Consider the following 22135-nt stretch of genomic DNA (forward strand, 5'->3'; position numbering starts at 1 on the left):
TTATCAAAATAAAATAAAATATATTTATATTAAAAATATATAAATATAAAAATTGTTTTTTTTTTCTCTGGAAAGGTGAGTACAGGTCGTCTCCAAGGCCGCCCATGTGTAGCCTAGAAACATTGTCTAGCACAGTCTGGATCCTTCCTGATCTTTCTCTACGCACGACACATCACGATCTCTCTCGAACCTTCCTCTGCCTCTCCCCACCTATTAATTGACCACCCGACCCTCTCCGCTCATACAATTCGTTTGTGCTGCAACTAGTTACTCGGTTGGACGCATTAGAAAAGGATGAGCCTCGCCGTCGGTACCTTCTTCGACTCCGCTGTACACAATCTCCTCTGCCTCCCCGAGACCCTGGAGAAGATCTCCTTACCTCGTTCAGCTCGGCTTCACGACTCCTCCCGTGCTCGTCGCGCCGCGGACGACGAGCAGAGACAGAGTAGCCTCGAAATCGTTCCCGTCGACATTCTCGAGACTGACAAGGAGTACACTTTCATCATAGACGTGCCCGGCCTCTCCAAGGCCAACGTCCAGGTGACGTTAGAGGAGGACGATAAGCTCCTGGTGGTCAGGGGCGGCGGCAAGAGGAAGAGGGACGAAGAGGAGGGATGCCGGTACCTCCGACTGGAGAGGCGAGCTCCCACCAAGTTCTTCCGGAGTTTACGTATGCCCCAAGACTCCAACGTCGCGGCCATCTCTGCCAAGTGTGAAAACGGTGTGCTAACCGTTGTAGTCGGGAAGGTGCCGCCGCCGGAGCCCAAGAAGAAGAGCGTGCGAGTGAGCATAGATTGAGTCTTGAGTCGTGTCAAGTGGAATGAGCTAGGAAATGCAGAAGTTGCAGTTTATTTTCATTTGTAACGATTAGAAAAACGTGTTAATGAAACCTGGTTTTACTTGTTGCAAAAAAAAAAAGATTCATCAAATGTTTACGAATGTTTTAAGTGAAATTAGATTACGAGTTCGTATTAAATTTAAATAATCAAAAATAAAATCAAAATTTGAAGAATGTAAAAATCGGAAATGTGAGATTTAATTATCGGTAACTGAAGTAGTTCGGAATATTTGTCCGTGATCTAAATGGCACGAAAAATGAGCAGTATGGAAAGTTAATCTTGAAAATATTTTCGCTTGGGAATATTTTCGAAAGATTATACAAGATTTCAGTTGTGTATATCGTTTTGGAAATATTTTCATTTAAAGAATATCTTGGAAAAGATTATATAAGATTTCGGCACATTATTTTAGGAACATCTCTGGAAAATTACATAGGATTTTAATAGTCTACATTATTTTTGAAATATTTATCTTCGACAATATTTCCAAAAAAATCATATATAGAATTTCAATTGTGAATATCTTCGTTCAAAAATATTTTGAAAAAGATCACACGAGTCTGTAATCTCGTATTCATTTTGGGAACATATGAAGATAGACTATGCAAGCTTTTAGTCTCATATTCATCTTGAAAATCTTTTCGCTCGAAAATCTCCAGAATAAAGTATACTATAGGAGCACATAAGCTCTTCATCTTTGCGTACTCTTTTACTTTCTTCTTATTCAGTCTAGTGCTGATCATTTGATTATCAGAAGAGTCACGTCAACCACATCGATGTCCCTTGATTAGTATTGACTTGCAGGGTTAACAGTTGCTCGAGTACAGGGAAATAAGATATTTATTGGATTCAGAGCCGTGCAAAGGTGAAATAATGGAGTAGTGTTGATCGGCATAATTTTTGACATCGTTTCTGGGCAGCAAAAAAAAAAAATATTAAGATGATGGATACGAGGCAGATAATGGTAGATCCACATAGGAAGGACTCCAAAGAATAGAGATGACTCCCTCTTTTGACCGTTTTGGAGACAATCGGAGGCCCCATTCCATAGTGTAGGATCAAGAATTGTTAAAGGAGATTGAATAGCGTGTATCACATTTTTCATATTTTTAAAAAACTTTTTTTCCTTTTATTAAAGATGGTAGCGGAATTAAATAGGAATATAGAGGCACAACAAAGAATATATTTTATTTTTATTTGGTTCATAACATCTGATTGCTAGTCCAAGGTCCACAATGCTTGATCGTTCAATGGATAATTCACTAATATCTTCTTTATCAAAAGAGAAAGATGTTCGCCTTTACACAAGATATAGAATGATAACAAATTTACCATTCCTTTTCAAAACCAAGTACAGAAAACGAATAAAGAAACTGTAATTTAACAATACTGACAACAAGAGTTTCTTAGGCTTGAGCGTAATTGTTGGAGCAATGGTTCATGTCAGAACGATGTTTCTAGAGCGTAGCAGGAGTTGGAGCACTTGGAAGTTGATGTTTAAGACTTCTGTCAAGACTTCTTTTAGAGGACATGATCGGTCTACCGATCCCTTTGATCGATATACCGATCGCCTTGAGATTCATATGCTGATCTGATTTATCGGTATACCGATTGCCTTAGGATTCAAATCCTGATCCAATTTATCGATATACTGATCAACTTGAATTTTAGATCCCAATCTGATTTATCGATGTATCGATCCCTTGGATTGGTATATCGATCCGATCATTCTCCATCCAGCTTTCACCATGTTAGCTTCCCCATGACACTTTCCTACCACGTCAGCAAGTCAAAATGTATCCTTTGTGTCACGACAACAACCTCATCATTATCATGTGTTACATCAGAAGAACTTTGGTGTTATCCAATGCCACATTAGTCATCCTTGTCCATGTCAAACGTCACATCAACATACCAGAAAAATAGACTGGCCACTCAATGTTCAGTTTACCAAACTAATTGATCGATCTATTGATCCAACCATTCAGTTTATCGATACTATAAAATAACAATGTTAGTAGTAGTCCTAGAGTTAATTATGTGATGATTGACTAAAGATTTTCATATTATATTATATTATTAATAAAGATAAAGTTTGGTTATTATATTTATTTCATGTTTGTACCAAATGATTAAATATAATAATGTCTTTGAGTAGTAGGTTCTAATCTATAGCATATCGATTAGTTGAATTAATAGTGAGATAATGTAGAAAATACTACTCTTAATTATTCCTAGCATTAATATTAATGGACAATATTAATGCATTGAGACTAGCATGTAGGTTAATTGAGGACTTGATCTCACAAGTCATGGATATGTGATATCACGTTGACACATGGGTATATATTAGAGAGAATATACACTGAATTGATCCGTTATGAGAAAGTTTTATGGATCGTTATATGAGTGTCATAAATTTTCTTATATGACTATTGGTATAAATAGTTCTTAGACCTAAAGTCACTACGGTTCCCTACATAAGGAGTTGTGTACTTTGATATCATCAAACGTCATCTGTAATAGGGTGGACTATAAAGGTGATCACTCGGTATGCAACGAATTATGCAAAGGGATGTGAGTGATATAGATGTGATCTATCCCTCCCATATGATGAGAGTTATATCTGTGGGCCCCTTGATCTAGTAGAACTACTAAATATATGATCATGCTCAAATGAATCAATATGAGATATTAAGTTCATTTGCTTGAGTTAGTCTATCGGGGATCAAGAAACACAAAGATTGATATCAAGGATGGACGGTCTATGCTTCATTGATCAATCTAGATATCGATGATAGAAAAATATCATAATATATTATAGTAGTCACGAAAAAGTTAGGTCAGACCTCGACTTTCTCATCACTTGGATAGAATGATGCATTGCTAGATGTTGCTTATTGCTTATGTGTCTAAAGTGGTTTAGATACATTACCAACCTTACAAGAACCTATTGGGTCACACATAAAGGACACAATGCTTCAGAGATTGATTAATTTTAGTTTGAATAAAATATGATCTGAATTGGATTAATTGAGTTAAACTCAAGTGAATCGAATTGGATTATGGGATTGAGTTTAATTTGAGTTAGACTCATTTAGATTAGACTGAACCAAATTTGAATGAGATATTGATTCATTAAAATGTTTAATGAATTAATAATAGAGGAAGACCAAAGATTTTTTTCTTCATTGGATAAAGAGAAGATGAAGAGCCAATATGAGAAACATGTGCTCTATTTGGGGTTTAATTGACTTTAATGTGGGGAAGCTAAAAAGGCAAAAATCTTTTATATTCATAAGATGAATATAAAAGGTTTTTCTTGCATTTTTCCAAGGGAGGACAAGGCATTTTAAGCTATCTTCTCCCTCTTGGCCGAATACCTCTTTTCTTCCTCCTCTTTATTTTGGCCGAATCTCCTTGTGTAGCAAGCACCACAAAGGTGATTCTTCTTCGAAGTTTGAGATCATATTTATGTGGATACGCATAGAGGCACGGGCACTTGAACTATTCAAAGGTATATATCTTTTAGATAGATAAATCAAACTTCGTATGAGTTTTCTTTCGCATGGATCGCTCATTGTGTTCCTATTTCTACTGTAAATTTTATTGTTTGTCGCATAGGAATCCCTACTGTAAGATACAAGAAAATTTTAGGGGTTAATTATTAGGGGTTAATTGTAAATAATCCTAATGGATTGGTAAAGATTAAGGGGGGTTAATTATTAGATTTAATAATTAATCATTAAAGGCTAGGTAGATAATTAGATTGGGCTCATTTGGGTTTAATGATTAAACCCATTAAGTCAACTCAATTAAGAGCCTAATTATACCAATCCCTTAATTCCATTAAGAGCCCATTTAAGCCAATTGGGCCAGCCTTAAAGCCTAGTTAAGGAGCCTAATTAAGAGCCTGATTAAACTAGCCCACTAAGCCTAATTAACAACTAGGTTATTGGATCTAGGTTAAACCCGTTAACCCGCTCGTTAAGAAAACTTAAGCCACGCGATCGCGACTTTCTTACCCACTCCGCACGACTCGCGACCCGCGATCGCCCACGATCGAGTTTGCCGAAACCAACGCGGACGCCGTCGCACGCCCGCGTCCGATGCTGGAAACCCCGCAGCTATCAAGTTTTAAAGGTCGAGCGTCGACGGAGCAAACCCTAAATGGGAAATCGCGATTTCTTTCCTTCCCCTATTCGGCCTTGCTTACGTTGCGCCTATCGCGATCCGACGCCACCATCTGACGTGACCTTTCGTCGCATGCTGCACGCCGCCGAGTCTACCGCGATAGCCCCTGGCCGCTGTCGACCCCAACGATCGCCATTGCTTCTGCCGCCATCGATGCCCAACAGGGCATTCTCGCCCGTAATCAAGCCGTTAGAGAAAATTATTCTCTCGGAGGACAGGCCGAAGGAAGAGCCACGCCAGATCTCCTTCCCTCGCCTCACAACAATGCCTTCCATCTTCTTCCCTCTGTTCTGCCGTCTCCACCAGAACACTGCTTGGTTGGACCATCACCGCCGCTGGAACGCCATTGGATTCACTCCTACTGTAGTCGACCACCAAAGGAGACTTGGCTAGCCTACAACTATGACTTTCTCTGCCTAGCTTCACTCACTAGGACTTCCTTGCCCAATCGTCCAAATCAGGACTTCCACTACCTAGTCTAACCGACTAGGACTTCTCGCTTGTAACGACCCAACCACCTCCGCAGAGGTGACTAATCCAAGGATCCACAAAGCCCACACACACTTTTCACTATGAAAAGATCTCCTTCTCAAGAACTCTTGAAGGCGGAGAAACCTTTACACTTGATCTCTTCCTCTTATGAATAGAAAATAGCTTTGGGAGGAAGAGTAGAAAAGTAAAAGACAGAGCGTTGAAGATCTCACAAAAATGTACTCGAAAAGAAGAAGTGCTCTCTTTAATCTCGCAGCTGTCTTTTATGCTTTTCGTGACATCAGTCGACTGCTCCCATGGCCAGTCGACTGATGGGCTTCAACGGCTACAGAATCTGCATTAATTGCTGCATTAATTAGCTCAACGTTTGAATTCCAATCGACTGCTCATAGGCCAGTCGACTGGTGCCAGTCGACTGCCTTCTTCTGGCTCGACTGATCTTTCTGTGTGTGACTTATTCAGCCATCAGTCGACTGAAATTACAGTCCAGTCGACTGATACTCTGATCAGTCGACTGAAAATACAGTCCAGTCGACTGATACTCTGATCAGTCAACTGAATCACAATTCCAGTTGACTGACCAAGCTGAAACTCCCTTTTGAGCTTCTTCTTCAGCCCTTAGCCTTGACGCAAACCTTCAAACACCTTCTACAAGCCTCGTGCCCTTCCTTGCACTAGCTTGAGACGTTTCCCTCAGCTTCGTCGTGCTAAGTCCTTTGCCAAGAGGCCTCGCCTCCGGGACTTCATCTTTGCCAAGAGGCCGTGCCTCCGGGACTTCACCTTTTGCCAAGTCTTCTAACTTGGACATTCCTGTGAACTCAATTCACACGCGTTAGATCACCAACATTGCCTAACTTAAACATGTTTTAGCCAAACATTAAAACCCAATAATGCTTGGGGCAAGATTGCACCAACAGGGGATTGCATGGAGGCAATACCCCAAGAATCACTTCCAGTTAGTATACATTCACTTGCGTCAGAGCAGGAACTCATTCGAGGAGGATGAAGTCTTGTAGAGCCACACAGTCAGCAATTAGGGCCTATTTGTGATCACTTCAGTATTTGTCATGCTTCAGGTACCTCCTATTCATCAACACGGTTAGTATTCATGCCCATCATTCAGAAAATATCATAGAGGTACCGGTATTTGATTTTGTTGGATGTGATTCATTTATTTATGCATGTCCTACACATTTTGATATTGTTAATTTTAGGGCTAAATCGGACCCAACTCGAGCGTCAAATTTGCAAAATTGATCAAGCCAACATGGAGGACATGACCTAGATCGAGCCCGATCAAAATCTCTGAGGAGGCCCGAAATGAAGTTGTAGAGCCACACAGTCAGTGCCTCCCGACAATTAGGGCCTATTTGTGATCACTTCAGTATTTGTCGACGATCGGTTGGCGCTGCTTCAGGTACCTCCTATACTGCTCATCTTACTCCACATGGTTGGAAGATTGGTTCTATGAGGGCCGTATAACACTCATCATCAGCTAAGCAATCGGAGCAAGGAGAAGATACCGGTATTTTTGATTTTGCAGATTGATTTGAAAAATGCAGATGCACACTTCCAAGGATATTGATAAAGTGCTCCATTTATGCAAACCACAAGGAACCAACATTTCAAGCAACAATTGAGCTTCCAAAGTGGGTGCTCCATTGAATCTCCTCCGACCACCTGAGAGATCATTCAAGGAAGAAGATCAGATTGCACACTTCCAAGGTTGATAAAGTCTCCATTTATGCTGAACAAGGAACCAACATTTCAAGCAACAATTGAGCTTCCAAAGTGGGATGCTCCTTAGAATGTTTCCGACCACCTGAGACATCATTCAAGGAGGTGACATTTTTTGTTACTAATGTGTTTCCCTATGGTGAAATTGAGATTAGGGATGAAGTCACGGGCACCTCATGGAAAGTAAATGGCCACCGGCTCAAGAAATATTTTGAAGAACTAAAGGAGCTCGATGTGGATGGAGTGGACATTATAGATGCTATCTACCCAACGTGAAGGGGAGTTTGTTCCAACTTTTCACTTCTTTTTCATTGTTAATACCATATGTAGTTTTTACTTTGCATTTTCAGTTTAAATCAGTAATAAAATTCATTTTCATGAGCATTTTTAGTTAGTTAACTCATTGTGAATACCTTTGCATGCATGGTTTAGGGTAGGGAATAAGAACCTTGAAAGTGTACCCCCCTAGGACTTCTTTACATCATGTTAGAAGCTCTTGAAAGAGAATTAAATTTGATTGATTATTCTAGGAATTAAGTCCATGGATGAACACTTTTGAATGCTTGCATGACCCTTAGTAATGGAACCTAGATTGATGAACTTGAGAAAATGTGATTTTTATACCTAGTGAGGTTAGCCATTTTGTGTGATGCACTTAGGTGATTGCCACACTAGAACTTGCTTGCTTTCTTTCAAGGCTACAATATCTATGATGGGTCCACATTTATTTAGGTTTAAAAAAAAATTTCCCCCATAAACCATACACCTTTATGTTTTATCCATGTTTAGCCATTTGCAATTGATATTTTCACCCCCATTTTCATTTCACTTTTCATGCTCTCTTGGACATGGGTATTATTGAATGTTATTAATGTTCCTTTGCCCGAGACGGTCAATGATTTAAGTGTGGGGGAGGAGGTTTGAAATTTTGAAGAAAAAAAAAAATTTTTGAGAAAAGAAGAAGAAGTGTGCCAAAGGGAGAGGTTTTGTGCCAATTTTGATTAAAAGCAATGTGAAAAAGAGAATTTCAAGTAGAGCACTTGAGAGTTTCATTGTTATGATGTTATGATGATTTTTGTGATGATATATGAAGTTGAGAATTTCTTGCAAGAAAAGGAAGATCAAGTGCCAACATCCCTTAACAAAGGTTCACATGAGTTGTTTTTAACCTCTCATTGGTTTCTTTGCTCTTGAATTGCTAAATTGAGATGGAATTAGTTGATATCAGAATGCATTGAGTCATGTTAGCAATGTAATGGAGTTGAGGAGTAATTTTGAGGGTTTTCTATTGATGAGAGATGATGAAGATGAAAAACAAGAAGTTAATTGCTTAGTGGCCGGATTTGGGCACTAATAATTTGGTTTCATGGCCGGATTAGAGAGCACAAAGTATGTTACACAATGTTCAGAAATGATGGTGAAAAGGGATGATTCAAATTGTGGAAATTCAATTGGTAAACCAAGTGGAAATCAAATGCTAGCCACATGTGCCAAAACAATGAACAATGTGCCAATGTTGATTTTTTGAAGCCTCATATGGATCGATTTAAATGACAATTGATTGATCTTTATTTCTAGAAATGTGTGAAGTTGAGAAAGCCAAAGAATTCAGATTCAAAAGGATGAGAAATAAGTAGAGAAGAAAATTGATGAAAAAAAAACCAATTGCAAAAAATTGATGAGTGGAAGTTGTGAATTGTTTTGCTTGGATTTCCTTCAACAAACCAATTGCAAAGCAATCGAAGAAGCAGGATTGGAATGGATACAATGATACCATGGATCAAATCAGATCAGATTGAGAAAAAAGGAAATCAAACAAAAAAAAAAAAGAAAACAAAAACAGAAAAAAAAAAGTGTGATTTTCATGAGTGGGTGTGGATCGTTTTCAATAATTTGGCTGCAAATCTATTGACTGAGTAGGACTGCAATACAAGAGACAATGATACACATCAGATTTGCATCAGATCAGTGGCAGCAAGAAAGGAAATCAGAAAAAAAAGAAGAAAGAAAATCAGAAAAAAAACAGCTTTTTCAGTTTTATTTTCAGCTGTGTTCTACAATTTTTATGGGACTGATCCGAGCTCGAATTGCACAAAACTTTGCATGGTTATTAACATTATCAATCAAGCTTCATGATGCAAAAAGAATGGAGGCAAAAGAGCAAGAAACAAGAGAGAAAAGCAAGAATTTCATTTTGAAAAAAAATCAGAAAAACCAGTTTTTCAGCTTTGTTTTTCAGCCAACTGTTGCCATCTTTGAGCTACTGATCCGAAATGGAATTTCATGGAAATTTGCATGGTTATTAGCCTTATCAATCAAGCTTTATGATGCAAAAAGAATGGAGGCAAAACAGCAAGAAACAAGAGAGAACAAGCAAAGTTTCAAACTCAATTTCAATAATTTTCAGAATTAGGCGTGCCATTGATACATTGAAATTGCGGTTTCATGTGAAGTGAATTTTGACTTCTGAGGATTGGATGCTATTTCTTATCTCTTTTGAAACCTAAATGTGAAAGAATGGGGCTTGATTCAAAAGGAAAATGCAAAATGGCACAATTGTGGAGATATGTTGAAGAAAAGAGAAAAAGTGAAGGGAAAGAAGTTTGTATCAAGGAATGGAACCTTATGAGTTTAGACCAGAATTGCTTCATGAATCTGAAAAACACACTTAAAGAAATGGAATACAAGAGAAAGCCTTCAGAAAAAGGGCAAGGGTTCATTGATGGCATTTTACTATACCCATGTTTCTTACTTCATTTACTCTCTTTTCTTGAATTCTTTTCTCTTAAAAATTTCACTTCTAAATTCCTATTTCATTTGCCTCAGTTCATGAACTTTTCTATGTCTTCAATAAGCCTAGTATATGTGGATTCCAAATCAAGAATGGTAGTGGAGAGTAGAAAACAAGCAAGCCTATGGTAATGCATGAAACTTAAGTTGCTTGAGTGAGCTCCATTTCCTTTTTGATCATGAATTAGAATTAGGGTGAGAGCCACTGATTTATCTATTGAAAACAACCTCGTGAGATTTAGTGTGATGCATTTTTCTCAATTAGTCATGAAGGGTGAAACTTACTATGCGGTTAACCAAATACAAGGGTTAGTCCATGGCTTAAGCTTTTGAGACTTTACAAGCTTAGGTAATTTTCTTTTAATTGTTTCTAATCATGATTGAGAATGATCTAGGGGGTACAATCTTAGTTTTGTTTTGTTGACTTGAGCGGGACGCTCAAGGGTAAGTGTGGGGGAATTTGATGAGTTAGGATTTTTATGATTTTTAATCGATTCAATTTTGGGCTTTTACATGAAAATAAATTATAAAATGAATCGATTTGATTTGTATTTGTCCTATATTGCATAATTTGAGGCTTGATATAATTTTTATGATTTAATGGTGAATTTTTGGCATTAATTTGATTTTAATTGATTTTAGGGCTAAATCGGACCCAACTCGAGCTCAACCGCGGTCAAATCGAGTCAAATTTGCCAAATTGATCAAGCCAACATGGAGGACATGACCTAGATCAAGCCCGATCAAAATCTCTGAATTTTTTGGAAACCCTAAGCTGCCCTAAAGCCTAGATCAAAGCGGCGTTGGATCAAAAACGGACGGCCCAGATTGCTTGATTAATCAGCCGTATATAAGCAAGTGTTTTAATCAATGAACAGTGCCGCCCAACACTGTTCATCGTCCCCGTCGCGCGAAGCTTCCTCTGCTCACGCGACGTACGCTCCAGGCGCGCCCTTTTCCTCCCAAACCTTCTTCCATTGCAGTTCCTTGATCCAAGAGGAGTCTGAAGCCGGTCGATTGGGTGTGAATCGACGATCGGTTGGCGCGCGACGGCGAGGGTTCTTCCGGCGGCGTCAACCTCTGTTCCTCTTTGTTCCGGCGTCTACAGCTCAATCCAACACCATGGTTCTTGGAGGGGTTCTCTAAGGGTCGTATAACACTCCTATATCATCAGCAAGCAATCGGAGCAAGGAGAAGATACGGATTTTCGGTTTTGCAAGCTGGAAACAAGTTTCTACACGAGCTGTTCTTCCCGGAGAGGGTTTCTTCGGCTTTTGTGGCTCGGGCAGCTAGCAAACCACAAGAACGACCGATTTCAAGCTCAAATTGGATTCAAAGGCTGATTGACAACCAGCTGAAGAAGAATCGAAGGAAGAAGATGGATAGGATGAGTTTACTGCTTGCATTTCTGATTTCGATTTCTGAAATTCCCATTTCTGAATTTGTGTTTTAGATTCAACACTGTCAATCCCGTTTAATTAGTTAATTTATTGGCTTTTGTTTGAAATCTAGATTTGCCTTTGAATGTTTCCTAGTTTAGCTTAAATCCCATTTTCAATCCAAAATCTGAAATCAGTTTTGCTTCATACTGTTCCGTGCCAAACATAACTATTCCGTGCCAAGTTCTCCATCAGTAGGTTAGGGTTTTATAGTTAAGCTTTTATTCTTGATGTTAGTTAGTTGAGTTTGAGTAGCTAGTTGTTTTAAGGGTGTTTGAGTTTTGGTTGTTTGAGTTTGAAATTACTATTCCGTGCCACATTTATCAGATTAAGGCTTAATTAGCTTAGGTGCATTTGTTAGTTAATTCCATAGGTTAAATACATTGCATTAGGGATGATAAGTTTCATTGTTAGAGAGTTTTGTTTTGTTTCTTGATTTCGCATTGATTTGCATGCTTAGGTTAAATTGATACTTAGGTTTTCTTGTTTGTTTCCACCGCATTTCATTACTTCCTTACGTGTTGCTCTTGCATTTCCTTTAAAAATCTCAAAACCCCCATTTCATATGTGAAAACCCAAAAATACAACACTCGAAAGCTCAAATTAAACAACTTTTCTACTAACCTTGGAAAAACACGACTCGAGGCCCCTATACTTGCTTGCTTGTATTTATCGTGGGTTTTCGATCAATTTAAATCAATTTGCAACCCTAATCGTGACATCTAATCTAGGGTTGTCACGAAAATCCATAATTAATTCAAACAAATCAAGTATAGGGGCCTCGAGTCATATTTTTCCAAGGTTAGTAGTAATTCGCCTAATTTGAGCTTGGATGTCGTATTTTTGGATTTTCTCTAAAAATGGGGGGTTTTGGTATTTTTCAAATGAAAATGTAAATTAAAATCAGGGAAATGAGTTGAAAACCAAATGCAATTGAAATCAAGTTATCTCCTAACCCAAATATGAAATGCAAGAACTTAGGGAATTTAAAAGCTAGACTAAGATAAGTAATTGAGTTTGAAGAAACTAACCTAGCATTGCAAAGAGAAAAGCAAAGATGCAAAAACAACCATTTTTTTAGCATGGAACAGTGACCTTTTGGCACCAAACAGTAATGAGAATCAGACAATGCAATGAACTCGAAGCTAATAGCATGAGATTGAATCCAAAAACAACCAACCTAGCATTAGGAATTAACCTACGAAATCAATTTTGTAATCCTAAAACTGAGTAACAAAACCGAAAACAAAGTTCGGAAGCAACAGAATTTCAGAAACAGGCAAATGCAATATCAAAAAATAGTAAACTCATCCTTCCCCCCTTATCTTCCTTCGATTCTCCTCAAATCGGCGTCACTCGACTGTTGAATCCACAAGGAGCTTCAATTCAGTCTCTAGTGTGGTTTCCTTGCAACCCAGATGTTGTTCAGCCCAAAGAAACCCGCTTCAGAAGAAACAAAGCTGGCGCAGGGCTGTGAATTGGCAAAAAATTGGATTCTGAGCTTCAACGTTCCTCCGATTGACTTGCTGATGCTGTAGGATTGCTCGTCGAACCTCAGAGAACCCCTCCAATGGAACGCAGCGTCTGATTTTGCAGCCGATGGCCGGAGCACGAAGAAACCGGGGTTGGCACCGCCGGAAGAACCCCCGCTATCGAGCCTCCTCCAGCTGCCAGATTTCACCCAAAGAACCAGATTCGAACTCCTCTTGGATCAAGGATGGCGATGGAATTGATTCGGGTGGACGAGGGCGCGCCTACACGTAGTCATGCGGTAGAGCATTGCTTCTCGCGGGGACGATGAACAGTGTCGGGCGGCACTGTTCACTTCTTGATTTTTGGCTCATATACCGGTTGATTAATTGAAAGATCTGGGCCCTTGATTTTGAATCCAGCGGTGCAGACTTGATCTGAGCTCTAGGGCAGCTTAGGGCTTCCAAAAAATTTAGGGATCTTGATCAAACTTGATCTAGGTCATGTCCTCCATGTTGGCTTGATCATTTTGGGCAAATTGGCTCGATTTGATCGCGATTGAGCTTGAACTTGATCCGATTTGAACCCTAAAATCAATTAAAACCTAATTAATGCAAAAATTTCCATTAAATCATAAAAATTATAATCAAGTTTCAGATTATACAATATAGGACAATTAAGATCAAATTGATTCATTTCATAATTTATTTTCATGTAAAAGCCCAAAATTGAATCGATTAAAATCATAAAAATCCTAAGTCATCAGCAACATAGGAGCCCATCCCATACTAGGCTCGTACTACGACCGTCGACCTAGGGGCAACGTAGGAGCCCATCCCATGGACCTTGCTAGGGTCCGGTACAAGCCATACAAAAAGTAAAATAGCATATCATGTTCCTTGTCATAACATAAAGAGTGCTCTTGGTCCCAACTCATAGGGGAGCATCTCTTAGGCATTTCATCATACATAAGCCATGCATAACATAGGTGTACCATAGTGGGCATGAAACATAAGCATGTACATCATGATACAATAAGCATAACATAAGCATGCATTAATAGGGTTAACATGGACATAAGGTAGTGACATAAAGGAATCATACTAACATAAAGTCTAACTATCATCATGTCAACATCATATATATATATATAGCATGGCATGGAAGATCATTAGTAAGCATGGTTGGGGTTTTTATCTTTCCCCTAGCCTCAAAACACTTCTGGCTGAAACTTACAAGGGGCATGGTCCTAGGTTTTAAGTAACCTCAAGCATGAAAAACATCAAACTAACATCACATAATACATAGCATAACATGGGAGGCTTTTAGCAAGCATAGATGGGCTTGGGATTTTTCCCTAACCTTAGTTCTTGGACTTGGCCGAAATCCTAGAAGGGTAGTCCTAGGTTTTTAAGCAATCGAAAAACACTCGAAGCAACTTGTACCGCAGGTGAGGGGATTACTTACATCCTCTCACTTGGTTTACCACAAGAAAATGTACCCTTGGTGGAGAGAAGAGAAGGCCTCTGCTCCTAGACTTTCTTTTGTGTATCCTTGCCTTAATAAGGGGATAAGCCATTGAGTGATTCCCTTGTGAACTTCCTAGGGAGGAACCCTTGGCCTTGAGTTTTCGAAAATGGAAGAAGGAGAAGGGGTGGGGTCAGTGGAGGAAGAAGGAGGAAGAAGAAAGTGACTTTTCATTCTCTTCATTCACTCCTATTTATTCTAAGTGAAGGGAAAGAGGTGTTCCTTTGCCTCCCCTACCCCTTATCTACCATTTCCCTTATCTTTCTAATAGCACACCTTTGCTAGGACACTTGGTCACCACCTACATCATAAGAGTTTGCTACTTGTTTGGAGGTTCGGAGTTCAAACCTTGGCTATGCATCCTTTTTGCTCTATTTTCTTTTATTTTTGAAAAAACCCACATAAAAGCCCATTATAATCATGCAAAAATTCTTATAAAATTATTAGAAATTTTACAGGCGTTAGCTAACTTCAAATGGTTTGGACTGAATCTGAGTTTTGGGGTTGGCTTGATTTGAGCTGTGTTGAGCTGATTGAGCCAAATTGAGCAGTAGGTTGCACTCGAGTTGAATTCAACAGTTTAAATCAAGCCCGTTTCGCAAATGACTGAACCAATTTGAATCTGAATAGACCTGGATTCGAGCCAGAATTAATTCTTTTCGCAATTTAGCCCTCCAATTTACCATTATCTTTATTCTAATTCCTGCCAAAAATTAAAGATCACAAAATTAATGTCCATAATTGCTAAAAATTCATGAAAAAAATAGAATGAAGGCATAATTTCATCCAAGATAAGAATCAAGCTTAACAACCTAATTATTACATGAAATATACTCAAAAATTATCCAATCTAATTCTAATTTACCCGGTAAAAATGTCTGTTATCAATTACCGATAAGAAAGATAATCAACCTGAGGCCTCCTGATGTAGTTGGCACGATAGGATTGCTGCACTATGGTTCACTCGAATGGAATCGTCAAAACTCTAGATTTGATCTTTTAACTTTCTCTTTTATTTATTTTAAATTTTTAGGATTAGTTTTCTTTTCTAAAACTTAGTTTAGATTTTATCTTTTTAATTTTATTATTTTTTCTAAACGTAAATTAGATTTTATCTTTTTAGTTTTTTTTACTTTTTTCCCATTTCAACTTTTCTTAGACTATTTAAATAGGGTTAGGGTTCTTGTAAAAAAAATTTTTTGATTTAATAATATGTTTCAACAGTGTCGTTTATTTCTTTATCTCTTATTATTCTTTCGAATCAACTGGTTTTAGAAAATTATTTTCAGTGTTCGTAGTCGAACTAATGTATTCAATATTGTCCATATGATAATTCCTATCCCATCTGGTGTCAATTTGTATCAGAGCTCTTAGATCCCATGGATGATCGTCGTGGTTGTGATCGTGGTCGTGACAGATAGATTTCGATTGAGGAAGCCTCGCACTGTGGTCATAGCACCCGAGACAAGATATTTGAAGATCTAGAAAGACAAGTCACGGAGTTATTTCAGCATCTAGTGGCGCAAGATCTTGAAGATCGTGAGGTATCGGTTGAGGTCGTGATAGGCAGGTTCAGTTGAGAAAACCTCACACTATGATTGTAGTGCCCAAAATCTTAAAGGTCGTAAGTTCTTTTCATTTTACTTGGATAAAAAATTTTTTGAGAAAGATATGGGCGACAAGATCGAAATAGTCGGTGATCCAATTTATGACGAAGATGAAACCGAGTCAATTAGCAAGTCAGTATATGACGAGGTACTTTGTGATGATGATTGTGAGATTTTGATTATTGGTGAGATTCTAGATGGCAAATTATTTGATGATGCAGTGCATATTCCATCAGAAGTATAACAGCCGCCCAAAGATTTGACTGAGTTAATGTCAGAGAATCTTCCTTCCGTTCTACCACTTACGAGATGACTTTTGATTCATCAACACTTAAGGATTTTTGATCTTGCAGACACTACCCTGAACTGGAGGATGAGTTCTTTTCAATCCGGGGCGTCTAATACAAGAACATCCAGTAACACGATTAGTTTATGTCTTTCGATACAACTATATTCCCCTCAGAGCTATGATAAGAAGAACTCGAGGCTACCAACCCCCCTTTTGGGCCTTGAAGAAGGATGATTGAGACTATCGATAAGGAAGATGATCAACCCATAGCTTCCTGATGTAGTTGGCACGGTAGGATTGTGACACTATAGTTCACTCAAATGAGATCGTCAAAACTCTAGATTTGATCTTTTAACCTTTTTTATTTATTTTAAATTTTTAGGATTAATTTTCTTTTCTAAAACATAGTTTAGATTTTATCTTTTTAGTTTTATTATTTTTTCTAAATGTAAATTAGATTTTATTTTTTTATTTTTTTATTTTTTTCCATTTTAACTTTTCTTAGACTATTTAAAAATGGTTAGGTTTGTTGTAAAAAAGAAATTTTAGTTTAATAATATTTTTTAACAGTGCCGTTTATTTTCTTATCTTTTGTTATTCTTTCAAATCAATAGATTTTAGAAGATTATTTTCGACATTCTTAATTGAACCAATGGAATCAATATTGCCCGCAGAATAATTGTTATCCCGCCAGACGTCAGTTGGTACCAGAGCTCTTAGATCCCATAGATGGTCATCATGGTCGTGATCTTGGTTGTGACAGGTAAGTTTCGGTTGAGGAAGTCTCGCACCGTGATCATAGCACCCAAGACGAGATACTTGAAGATCTATAAAGACAAGTCACAAAGTTTTTCTAGCATCTAGTGGCACAAGATCTTGAAGATCGTGAGGTATACGGTCAAGGTCGTGATAGGCAGGTTTCAACTGAAGGAGCCTCATACTATGCTCATAGTGCCCAAAATCTTAAAGGTTGTAAGTTATTTTCCTTTTACTTGAATAAAATTTTTCTTAAAAAAGATATGGATGACAAGATCAAAATAGTCGGTGATCCAATTTATGATGAACATGAAACCAAGTCAATTAGCAAGCCAGTATATGACGAAGTACTTTATGATGATGATTGTGAGATTTTAGTCATTTGTGAGATTTATATGATCTGAGGATGTAGTGCATGTTCCATCAAAAGTATAATAGCCGCCCAAAGATTTGACTGAGTTAATATCAAAGAATCTTCCTCCTCTTCTACCACTTACGAGAGGGATTTTGATTCATCAACACTTAAGGATTTTTGGTCGTGAAGATACTACCATGAACTCGAGGGCGAGTTCTTTTCAACCCGGGGCATCTGATGCAGGAGCATCCAGCAACATGATTAGTTTATGTCTTCTGATACAACTATATTCCCCTCTGAAATGTGATGAAAAGAACTTGAGGCTACCAACCTCCCTTTAACTTGAGGCTACCAACCTCCCTTTTAGGCCTTGAAGAAGGACGATTGAGACTACCGACAAAGAAGATGATTAACCCATAGCCTCCTGATGTAGTTGATACGGTAGGATTACGACACTTTGATTCACTTGAATGGGATCCTCAACATTCTAGATTTGATCTTAAACTTTTTCTTTTATTTTTATTAAATTTTAGGATTAGTTTTCTTTTCTAAAATTAATTTAGATTTTATTTTTTAAAAAAAATTTTAATTTTCTTTTCTAAACGTAAAGTAGATTTTACCTTTTTATTTTTTTTACTTTTACTTTTTTCGTTTCAACTTTTCTTAGACTATTTAAACAGGGTTGGGTTATTGTAAAAAAAAGTTTTTGATTCAATAATATTTTTTGAAAGTGTCGTTTATTTCCCTTTCTTTTTGTTATTCTTCTAAATCAACAGGTTTTAGAAGAATATTTTCGACATTTGCAGTTGAACCAACAGATTCGAATATTGTCCGCAGAATAATCGTTATCCTGCCTGGCATCATCTTCAAGAAGCAATAGAATAAACATCTATAAACCATCCTAAAGAGGGAATGAAGATGAGATCGATGAAATTTTCATAAGGTAGACTAGACATTTGGTATCAGAAAAGTCCAACCAATGTCCTAATGGAACACCTAGTATGTTATAAAAGATTGAATGTTAAGCAAGTGAAGGAAGTTTCAGTAGGTTAAGATGGATGAAATACTAAGTAGAAAAAGGAAGACATCAAGATAAGACCTCTAGACAAAAATGAAGTTTTGGTTGTCGAGGATGATTAAAGACTAAGCATTAAAGAATTCTAAGAGATAAATCCTTGGTTGGTGAGATGTGAGAGATTGACTTATACTTTGAGTGAGGGTAGGTTTCTTATAGAGACGTTGGGTGGACTAAAAGTCAAAATCAACACTACAGTCGATTAATAGATGTTAATAGTCAAATAATAATTTAAAATTACATAGTAATCGTTAAAATAAGATATAGATTAAAGAAGTTGAAGTTCATCATTAAAGTCAACTAATAGTGGGTTAACAACCAATTGATAGACCAAGCCATTAACAAATATAGTGAGAGGCAAGAAAGTTTTAGAGGAGTCAATTGATAAACATTGATAGACGATTGATGACTTAATCAACCAAAGATGTGCTGATAAACTAAGAAGCTCGATTGAGAATTTATCTAGAGCAATTGACTTATATTTGTCAAAAATTAGCTGATGACACCATTGTTAGAACCGATAGAATCAGCATATCTCCATAATGGTATGATATTATCCAGTTTAAGTTTAAGCCCTCACACTTTTATTTTTGAGCTCTGTCTAAAAGGTCTCATATCAATGAAAATATCTTCTATTTTATAAACCCATGATCTTTTTAATGCATTTCCAATGTAAAACTTTGATTGTAATCTCAACAATCCTCACCTCAAATGAAGGACCACTACTTAGAGCACATGTACTACTTAGAGCACCACCTGCCTCGAGATCTTATCATGACTTTTACTGGGAGCCACCTACCATTATTCTCATGGTCCGGGCCTCCCCAACCTCCTTCATTTTTTTCTCCTGGAGTTCTCCACATAACTCTACATAGACATTGACTCTAATACCAATTGTTAGAACTAATAAAATCAAGGAAGACATCGAGATAAGACCTCTAGACAAAAATGAAGTTTTGGTTGTCGAGGATGATTAAAGACTAAGCATTAAAGAATTCTAAGAGATAAATCCTTGGTTGGTGAGATGTGAGAGAGTGACTTATACTTTGAGTGAGGGTAGCTTTCTTACAGAGACGTTGGGTGGACTAAAAGTCAAAATCAACACTACAGTCGATTAATAAATGTTAATAGTCAAATAATAATTTAAAATTACATAGTAATCGTTAAAATAAGATATAGATTAAAGAAGTTGAAGTTCATCATTAAAGTCAACTAATAGTAGGTTAACGACCAATTGATAGACCAAGCCATTAACAGATATAGTGAGAGGCAAGAAAGTTTTAGAGAAGTCAATTGATAAACATTGATAGACGATAAATGACTTAATCAACCAAAGATGTGCTGATAAACTAAGAAGCTCAATTGAGAATTTATCTAGAGTAATTGACTTATATTTGTCAAAAATTAGCTGATAACACCATTGTTAGAACCGATAGAATCAGCATATCTCCATAATGGTATGATATTGTCCACTTTAAATTTAAGCCCTCGCACTTTTATTTTTGAGCTCTGTTTAAAAGGTCTCATATCAATAAAGATATCTTCCATTTTATAAACCCATGATCTTTTTAATGTATTTCCAATATGAAACTTTAATTGTAATCTCAACAATCCTCACCTCAAATGAAGGACCACTACTTGGAGCACATGTACTACTTAGAGCACCACTTGCCTCGAGAGCTTATCATGACTTTTACTGGGAGCCACTTACCATTATTCTCATGGTCCGGGTCTCTCCAACCTCCTTTATTTTTTTCTCCTGGAGTTCTCCACATAGCTCTACATAGACCATGACTCTGATACCAATTGTTAGAACCGATAAAATCAACATATCTCCACAATAGTATAATATTGCACACTTTGGATCTAAGCCCTCATGATTTTATTTTTGGGATCTATCCAAAAGGTCTCATATCAATAAAAATATCTTCTATCTTATAAATCCATAATCTTTTTCAGATATTTCCAATGTGGGGCTTTAATTGTAATCTTAACAATAAAGAATTAAATCCAGATCCAATCGAAGTGATGCAAGATGGAGTCAACTAATAGTGAATATTAGTCTACTGATATCTAGCAATTGATTAATATATGATTGGTAGTTGATAGATAGCTACAATAGACATTGGTGATAAATTTCAAGAACAATGATGGAGTTGACTGATAGTTGATAATAAGTTGGTCAATAGTTTCCATCTCAAACTCTATTTAAATAAGTATTTCCACTTGACTAGCTACAATACTTTTGATTGTTTTATTTTTCTATTAATTTTATTTCTTTTTTTATTTAGAATGTTTAACTTTTTATTCTTGTATACTTGACATACATGTTGTTAGGACCCGTGCGAGTTAGAAGGGGTGAATAGCTCTAATCGCTTCTCGACTTGATTTTGTGCTCGTCGTTTGAATATGCAGCAGAAATCTTGATTCAAACGGTACTTCATATGCACAACTCTAAGATTTTACTTGGTATCTGCCTCCTTAATATAAGGCTCCACTCCGAGCTCACTATTTCCACTATGAACTACTCCTTTTTGAATACCTTCCGGAGGCAGAGAAACTTCTTATAACTCATTCTTACAAGAACATAATCAACAAGAAAAATACAAAAGCAAATAAAACTAAAACAAACTTTACATATGAGATCATTGCTTTGGAAGCTTGCTTATTGCTTTAAATAAACTGTTGATGGTAGAAAATGCAACAGCACTTCATCTTTAACCTCTCAAGAATTGGCTCCTTCAAATCTCCATGAAGTCCTCTTTTAAAGGGTGTTCTTTGGGTTAATTTTTGCCAACCAATCGATTGATTTAACTCATCAATTGATTGTCACATTAGATCCGACCGTTTAAACCTACAGAACGTCTATTCCAACATGTTTTGTTCGTTGGCCAATAAGATGCCAATCGATTAGTCCAAATGATTTCCCTAATCGATTACACTATTTGATTTCCCAAGATGTAAATATGAAATTCCAAATTTAGGGTTTGCTAATCGATTGGTGAACCTCTGCAATCGATTGTTAACCTTAATTTTAGCATTTTCAAGACTGAAGCATTGTAAAATCGCCTGTTGTAAAAGAGGCCTCTCAAAGACAACACTTAAAAAGTGTTGTCTTTGTTAACATCAACAATACTTTTTGCAACTTTTAAAAAACGTTGTCTATTATAGTTAACAGCGTTGTCTATTATAGTTAACAACGTTGTCTATTATATTTAACAATGTTGTCTATTATACAAATATTATTATCAATAAATAAAAACTATTATATTTTTCTTGTACAAAATTATTGTCTATTATATTTACCAAATGGCTTCCATATACAAAATCATTGTCTATTACAAAAGCATTGTCTATTAAAAGTATTACATAGACTTAATTATATAATATATGCTTCTATCAACTTTGAAATATGTTGTTGAAGTGATATGAACTCAATCCAATGCCCCTCACACGCCCGACTCAAGTACTTTTGTAATCACATCCTCTTTTGTCCCTTCAATTTAAAATATGGAATATATAAGTAACATCTATATTTAAACCAATAAGAACTAAGATAAGATAT

The 22135-nt window shown here is 37.0% G+C and overlaps 1 protein-coding gene across 1 annotated transcript; it reads left to right on the plus strand.

The window, feature by feature from the left end:
- Positions 1–249: 249 nt before the first annotated feature.
- On the plus strand, positions 250–947 carry LOC141832357 (17.4 kDa class III heat shock protein). The gene has a single exon (XM_074719860.1). The coding sequence runs from the start codon at positions 295–297 to the stop codon at positions 796–798; it is 504 nt and encodes a 167-aa protein (XP_074575961.1). The 5' UTR covers positions 250–294; the 3' UTR covers positions 799–947.
- Positions 948–22135: the final 21188 nt, after the last annotated feature.

The sequence above is a fragment of the Curcuma longa genome, chromosome 7 (assembly GCF_044706935.1).
Source record: "Curcuma longa cultivar G26 ecotype Majalengka, Jawa Barat chromosome 7, ITB_CL_G26_1.1, whole genome shotgun sequence".
NCBI lineage: Eukaryota > Viridiplantae > Streptophyta > Magnoliopsida > Zingiberales > Zingiberaceae > Curcuma > Curcuma longa.

What these genes read in the sequence shown, in the direction of transcription:
- LOC141832357 (XM_074719860.1), top strand. Translation starts at nt 295, where the DNA reads ATGAGCCTCGCCGTCGGTACCTTCTTCGACTCCGCTGTACACAATCTC.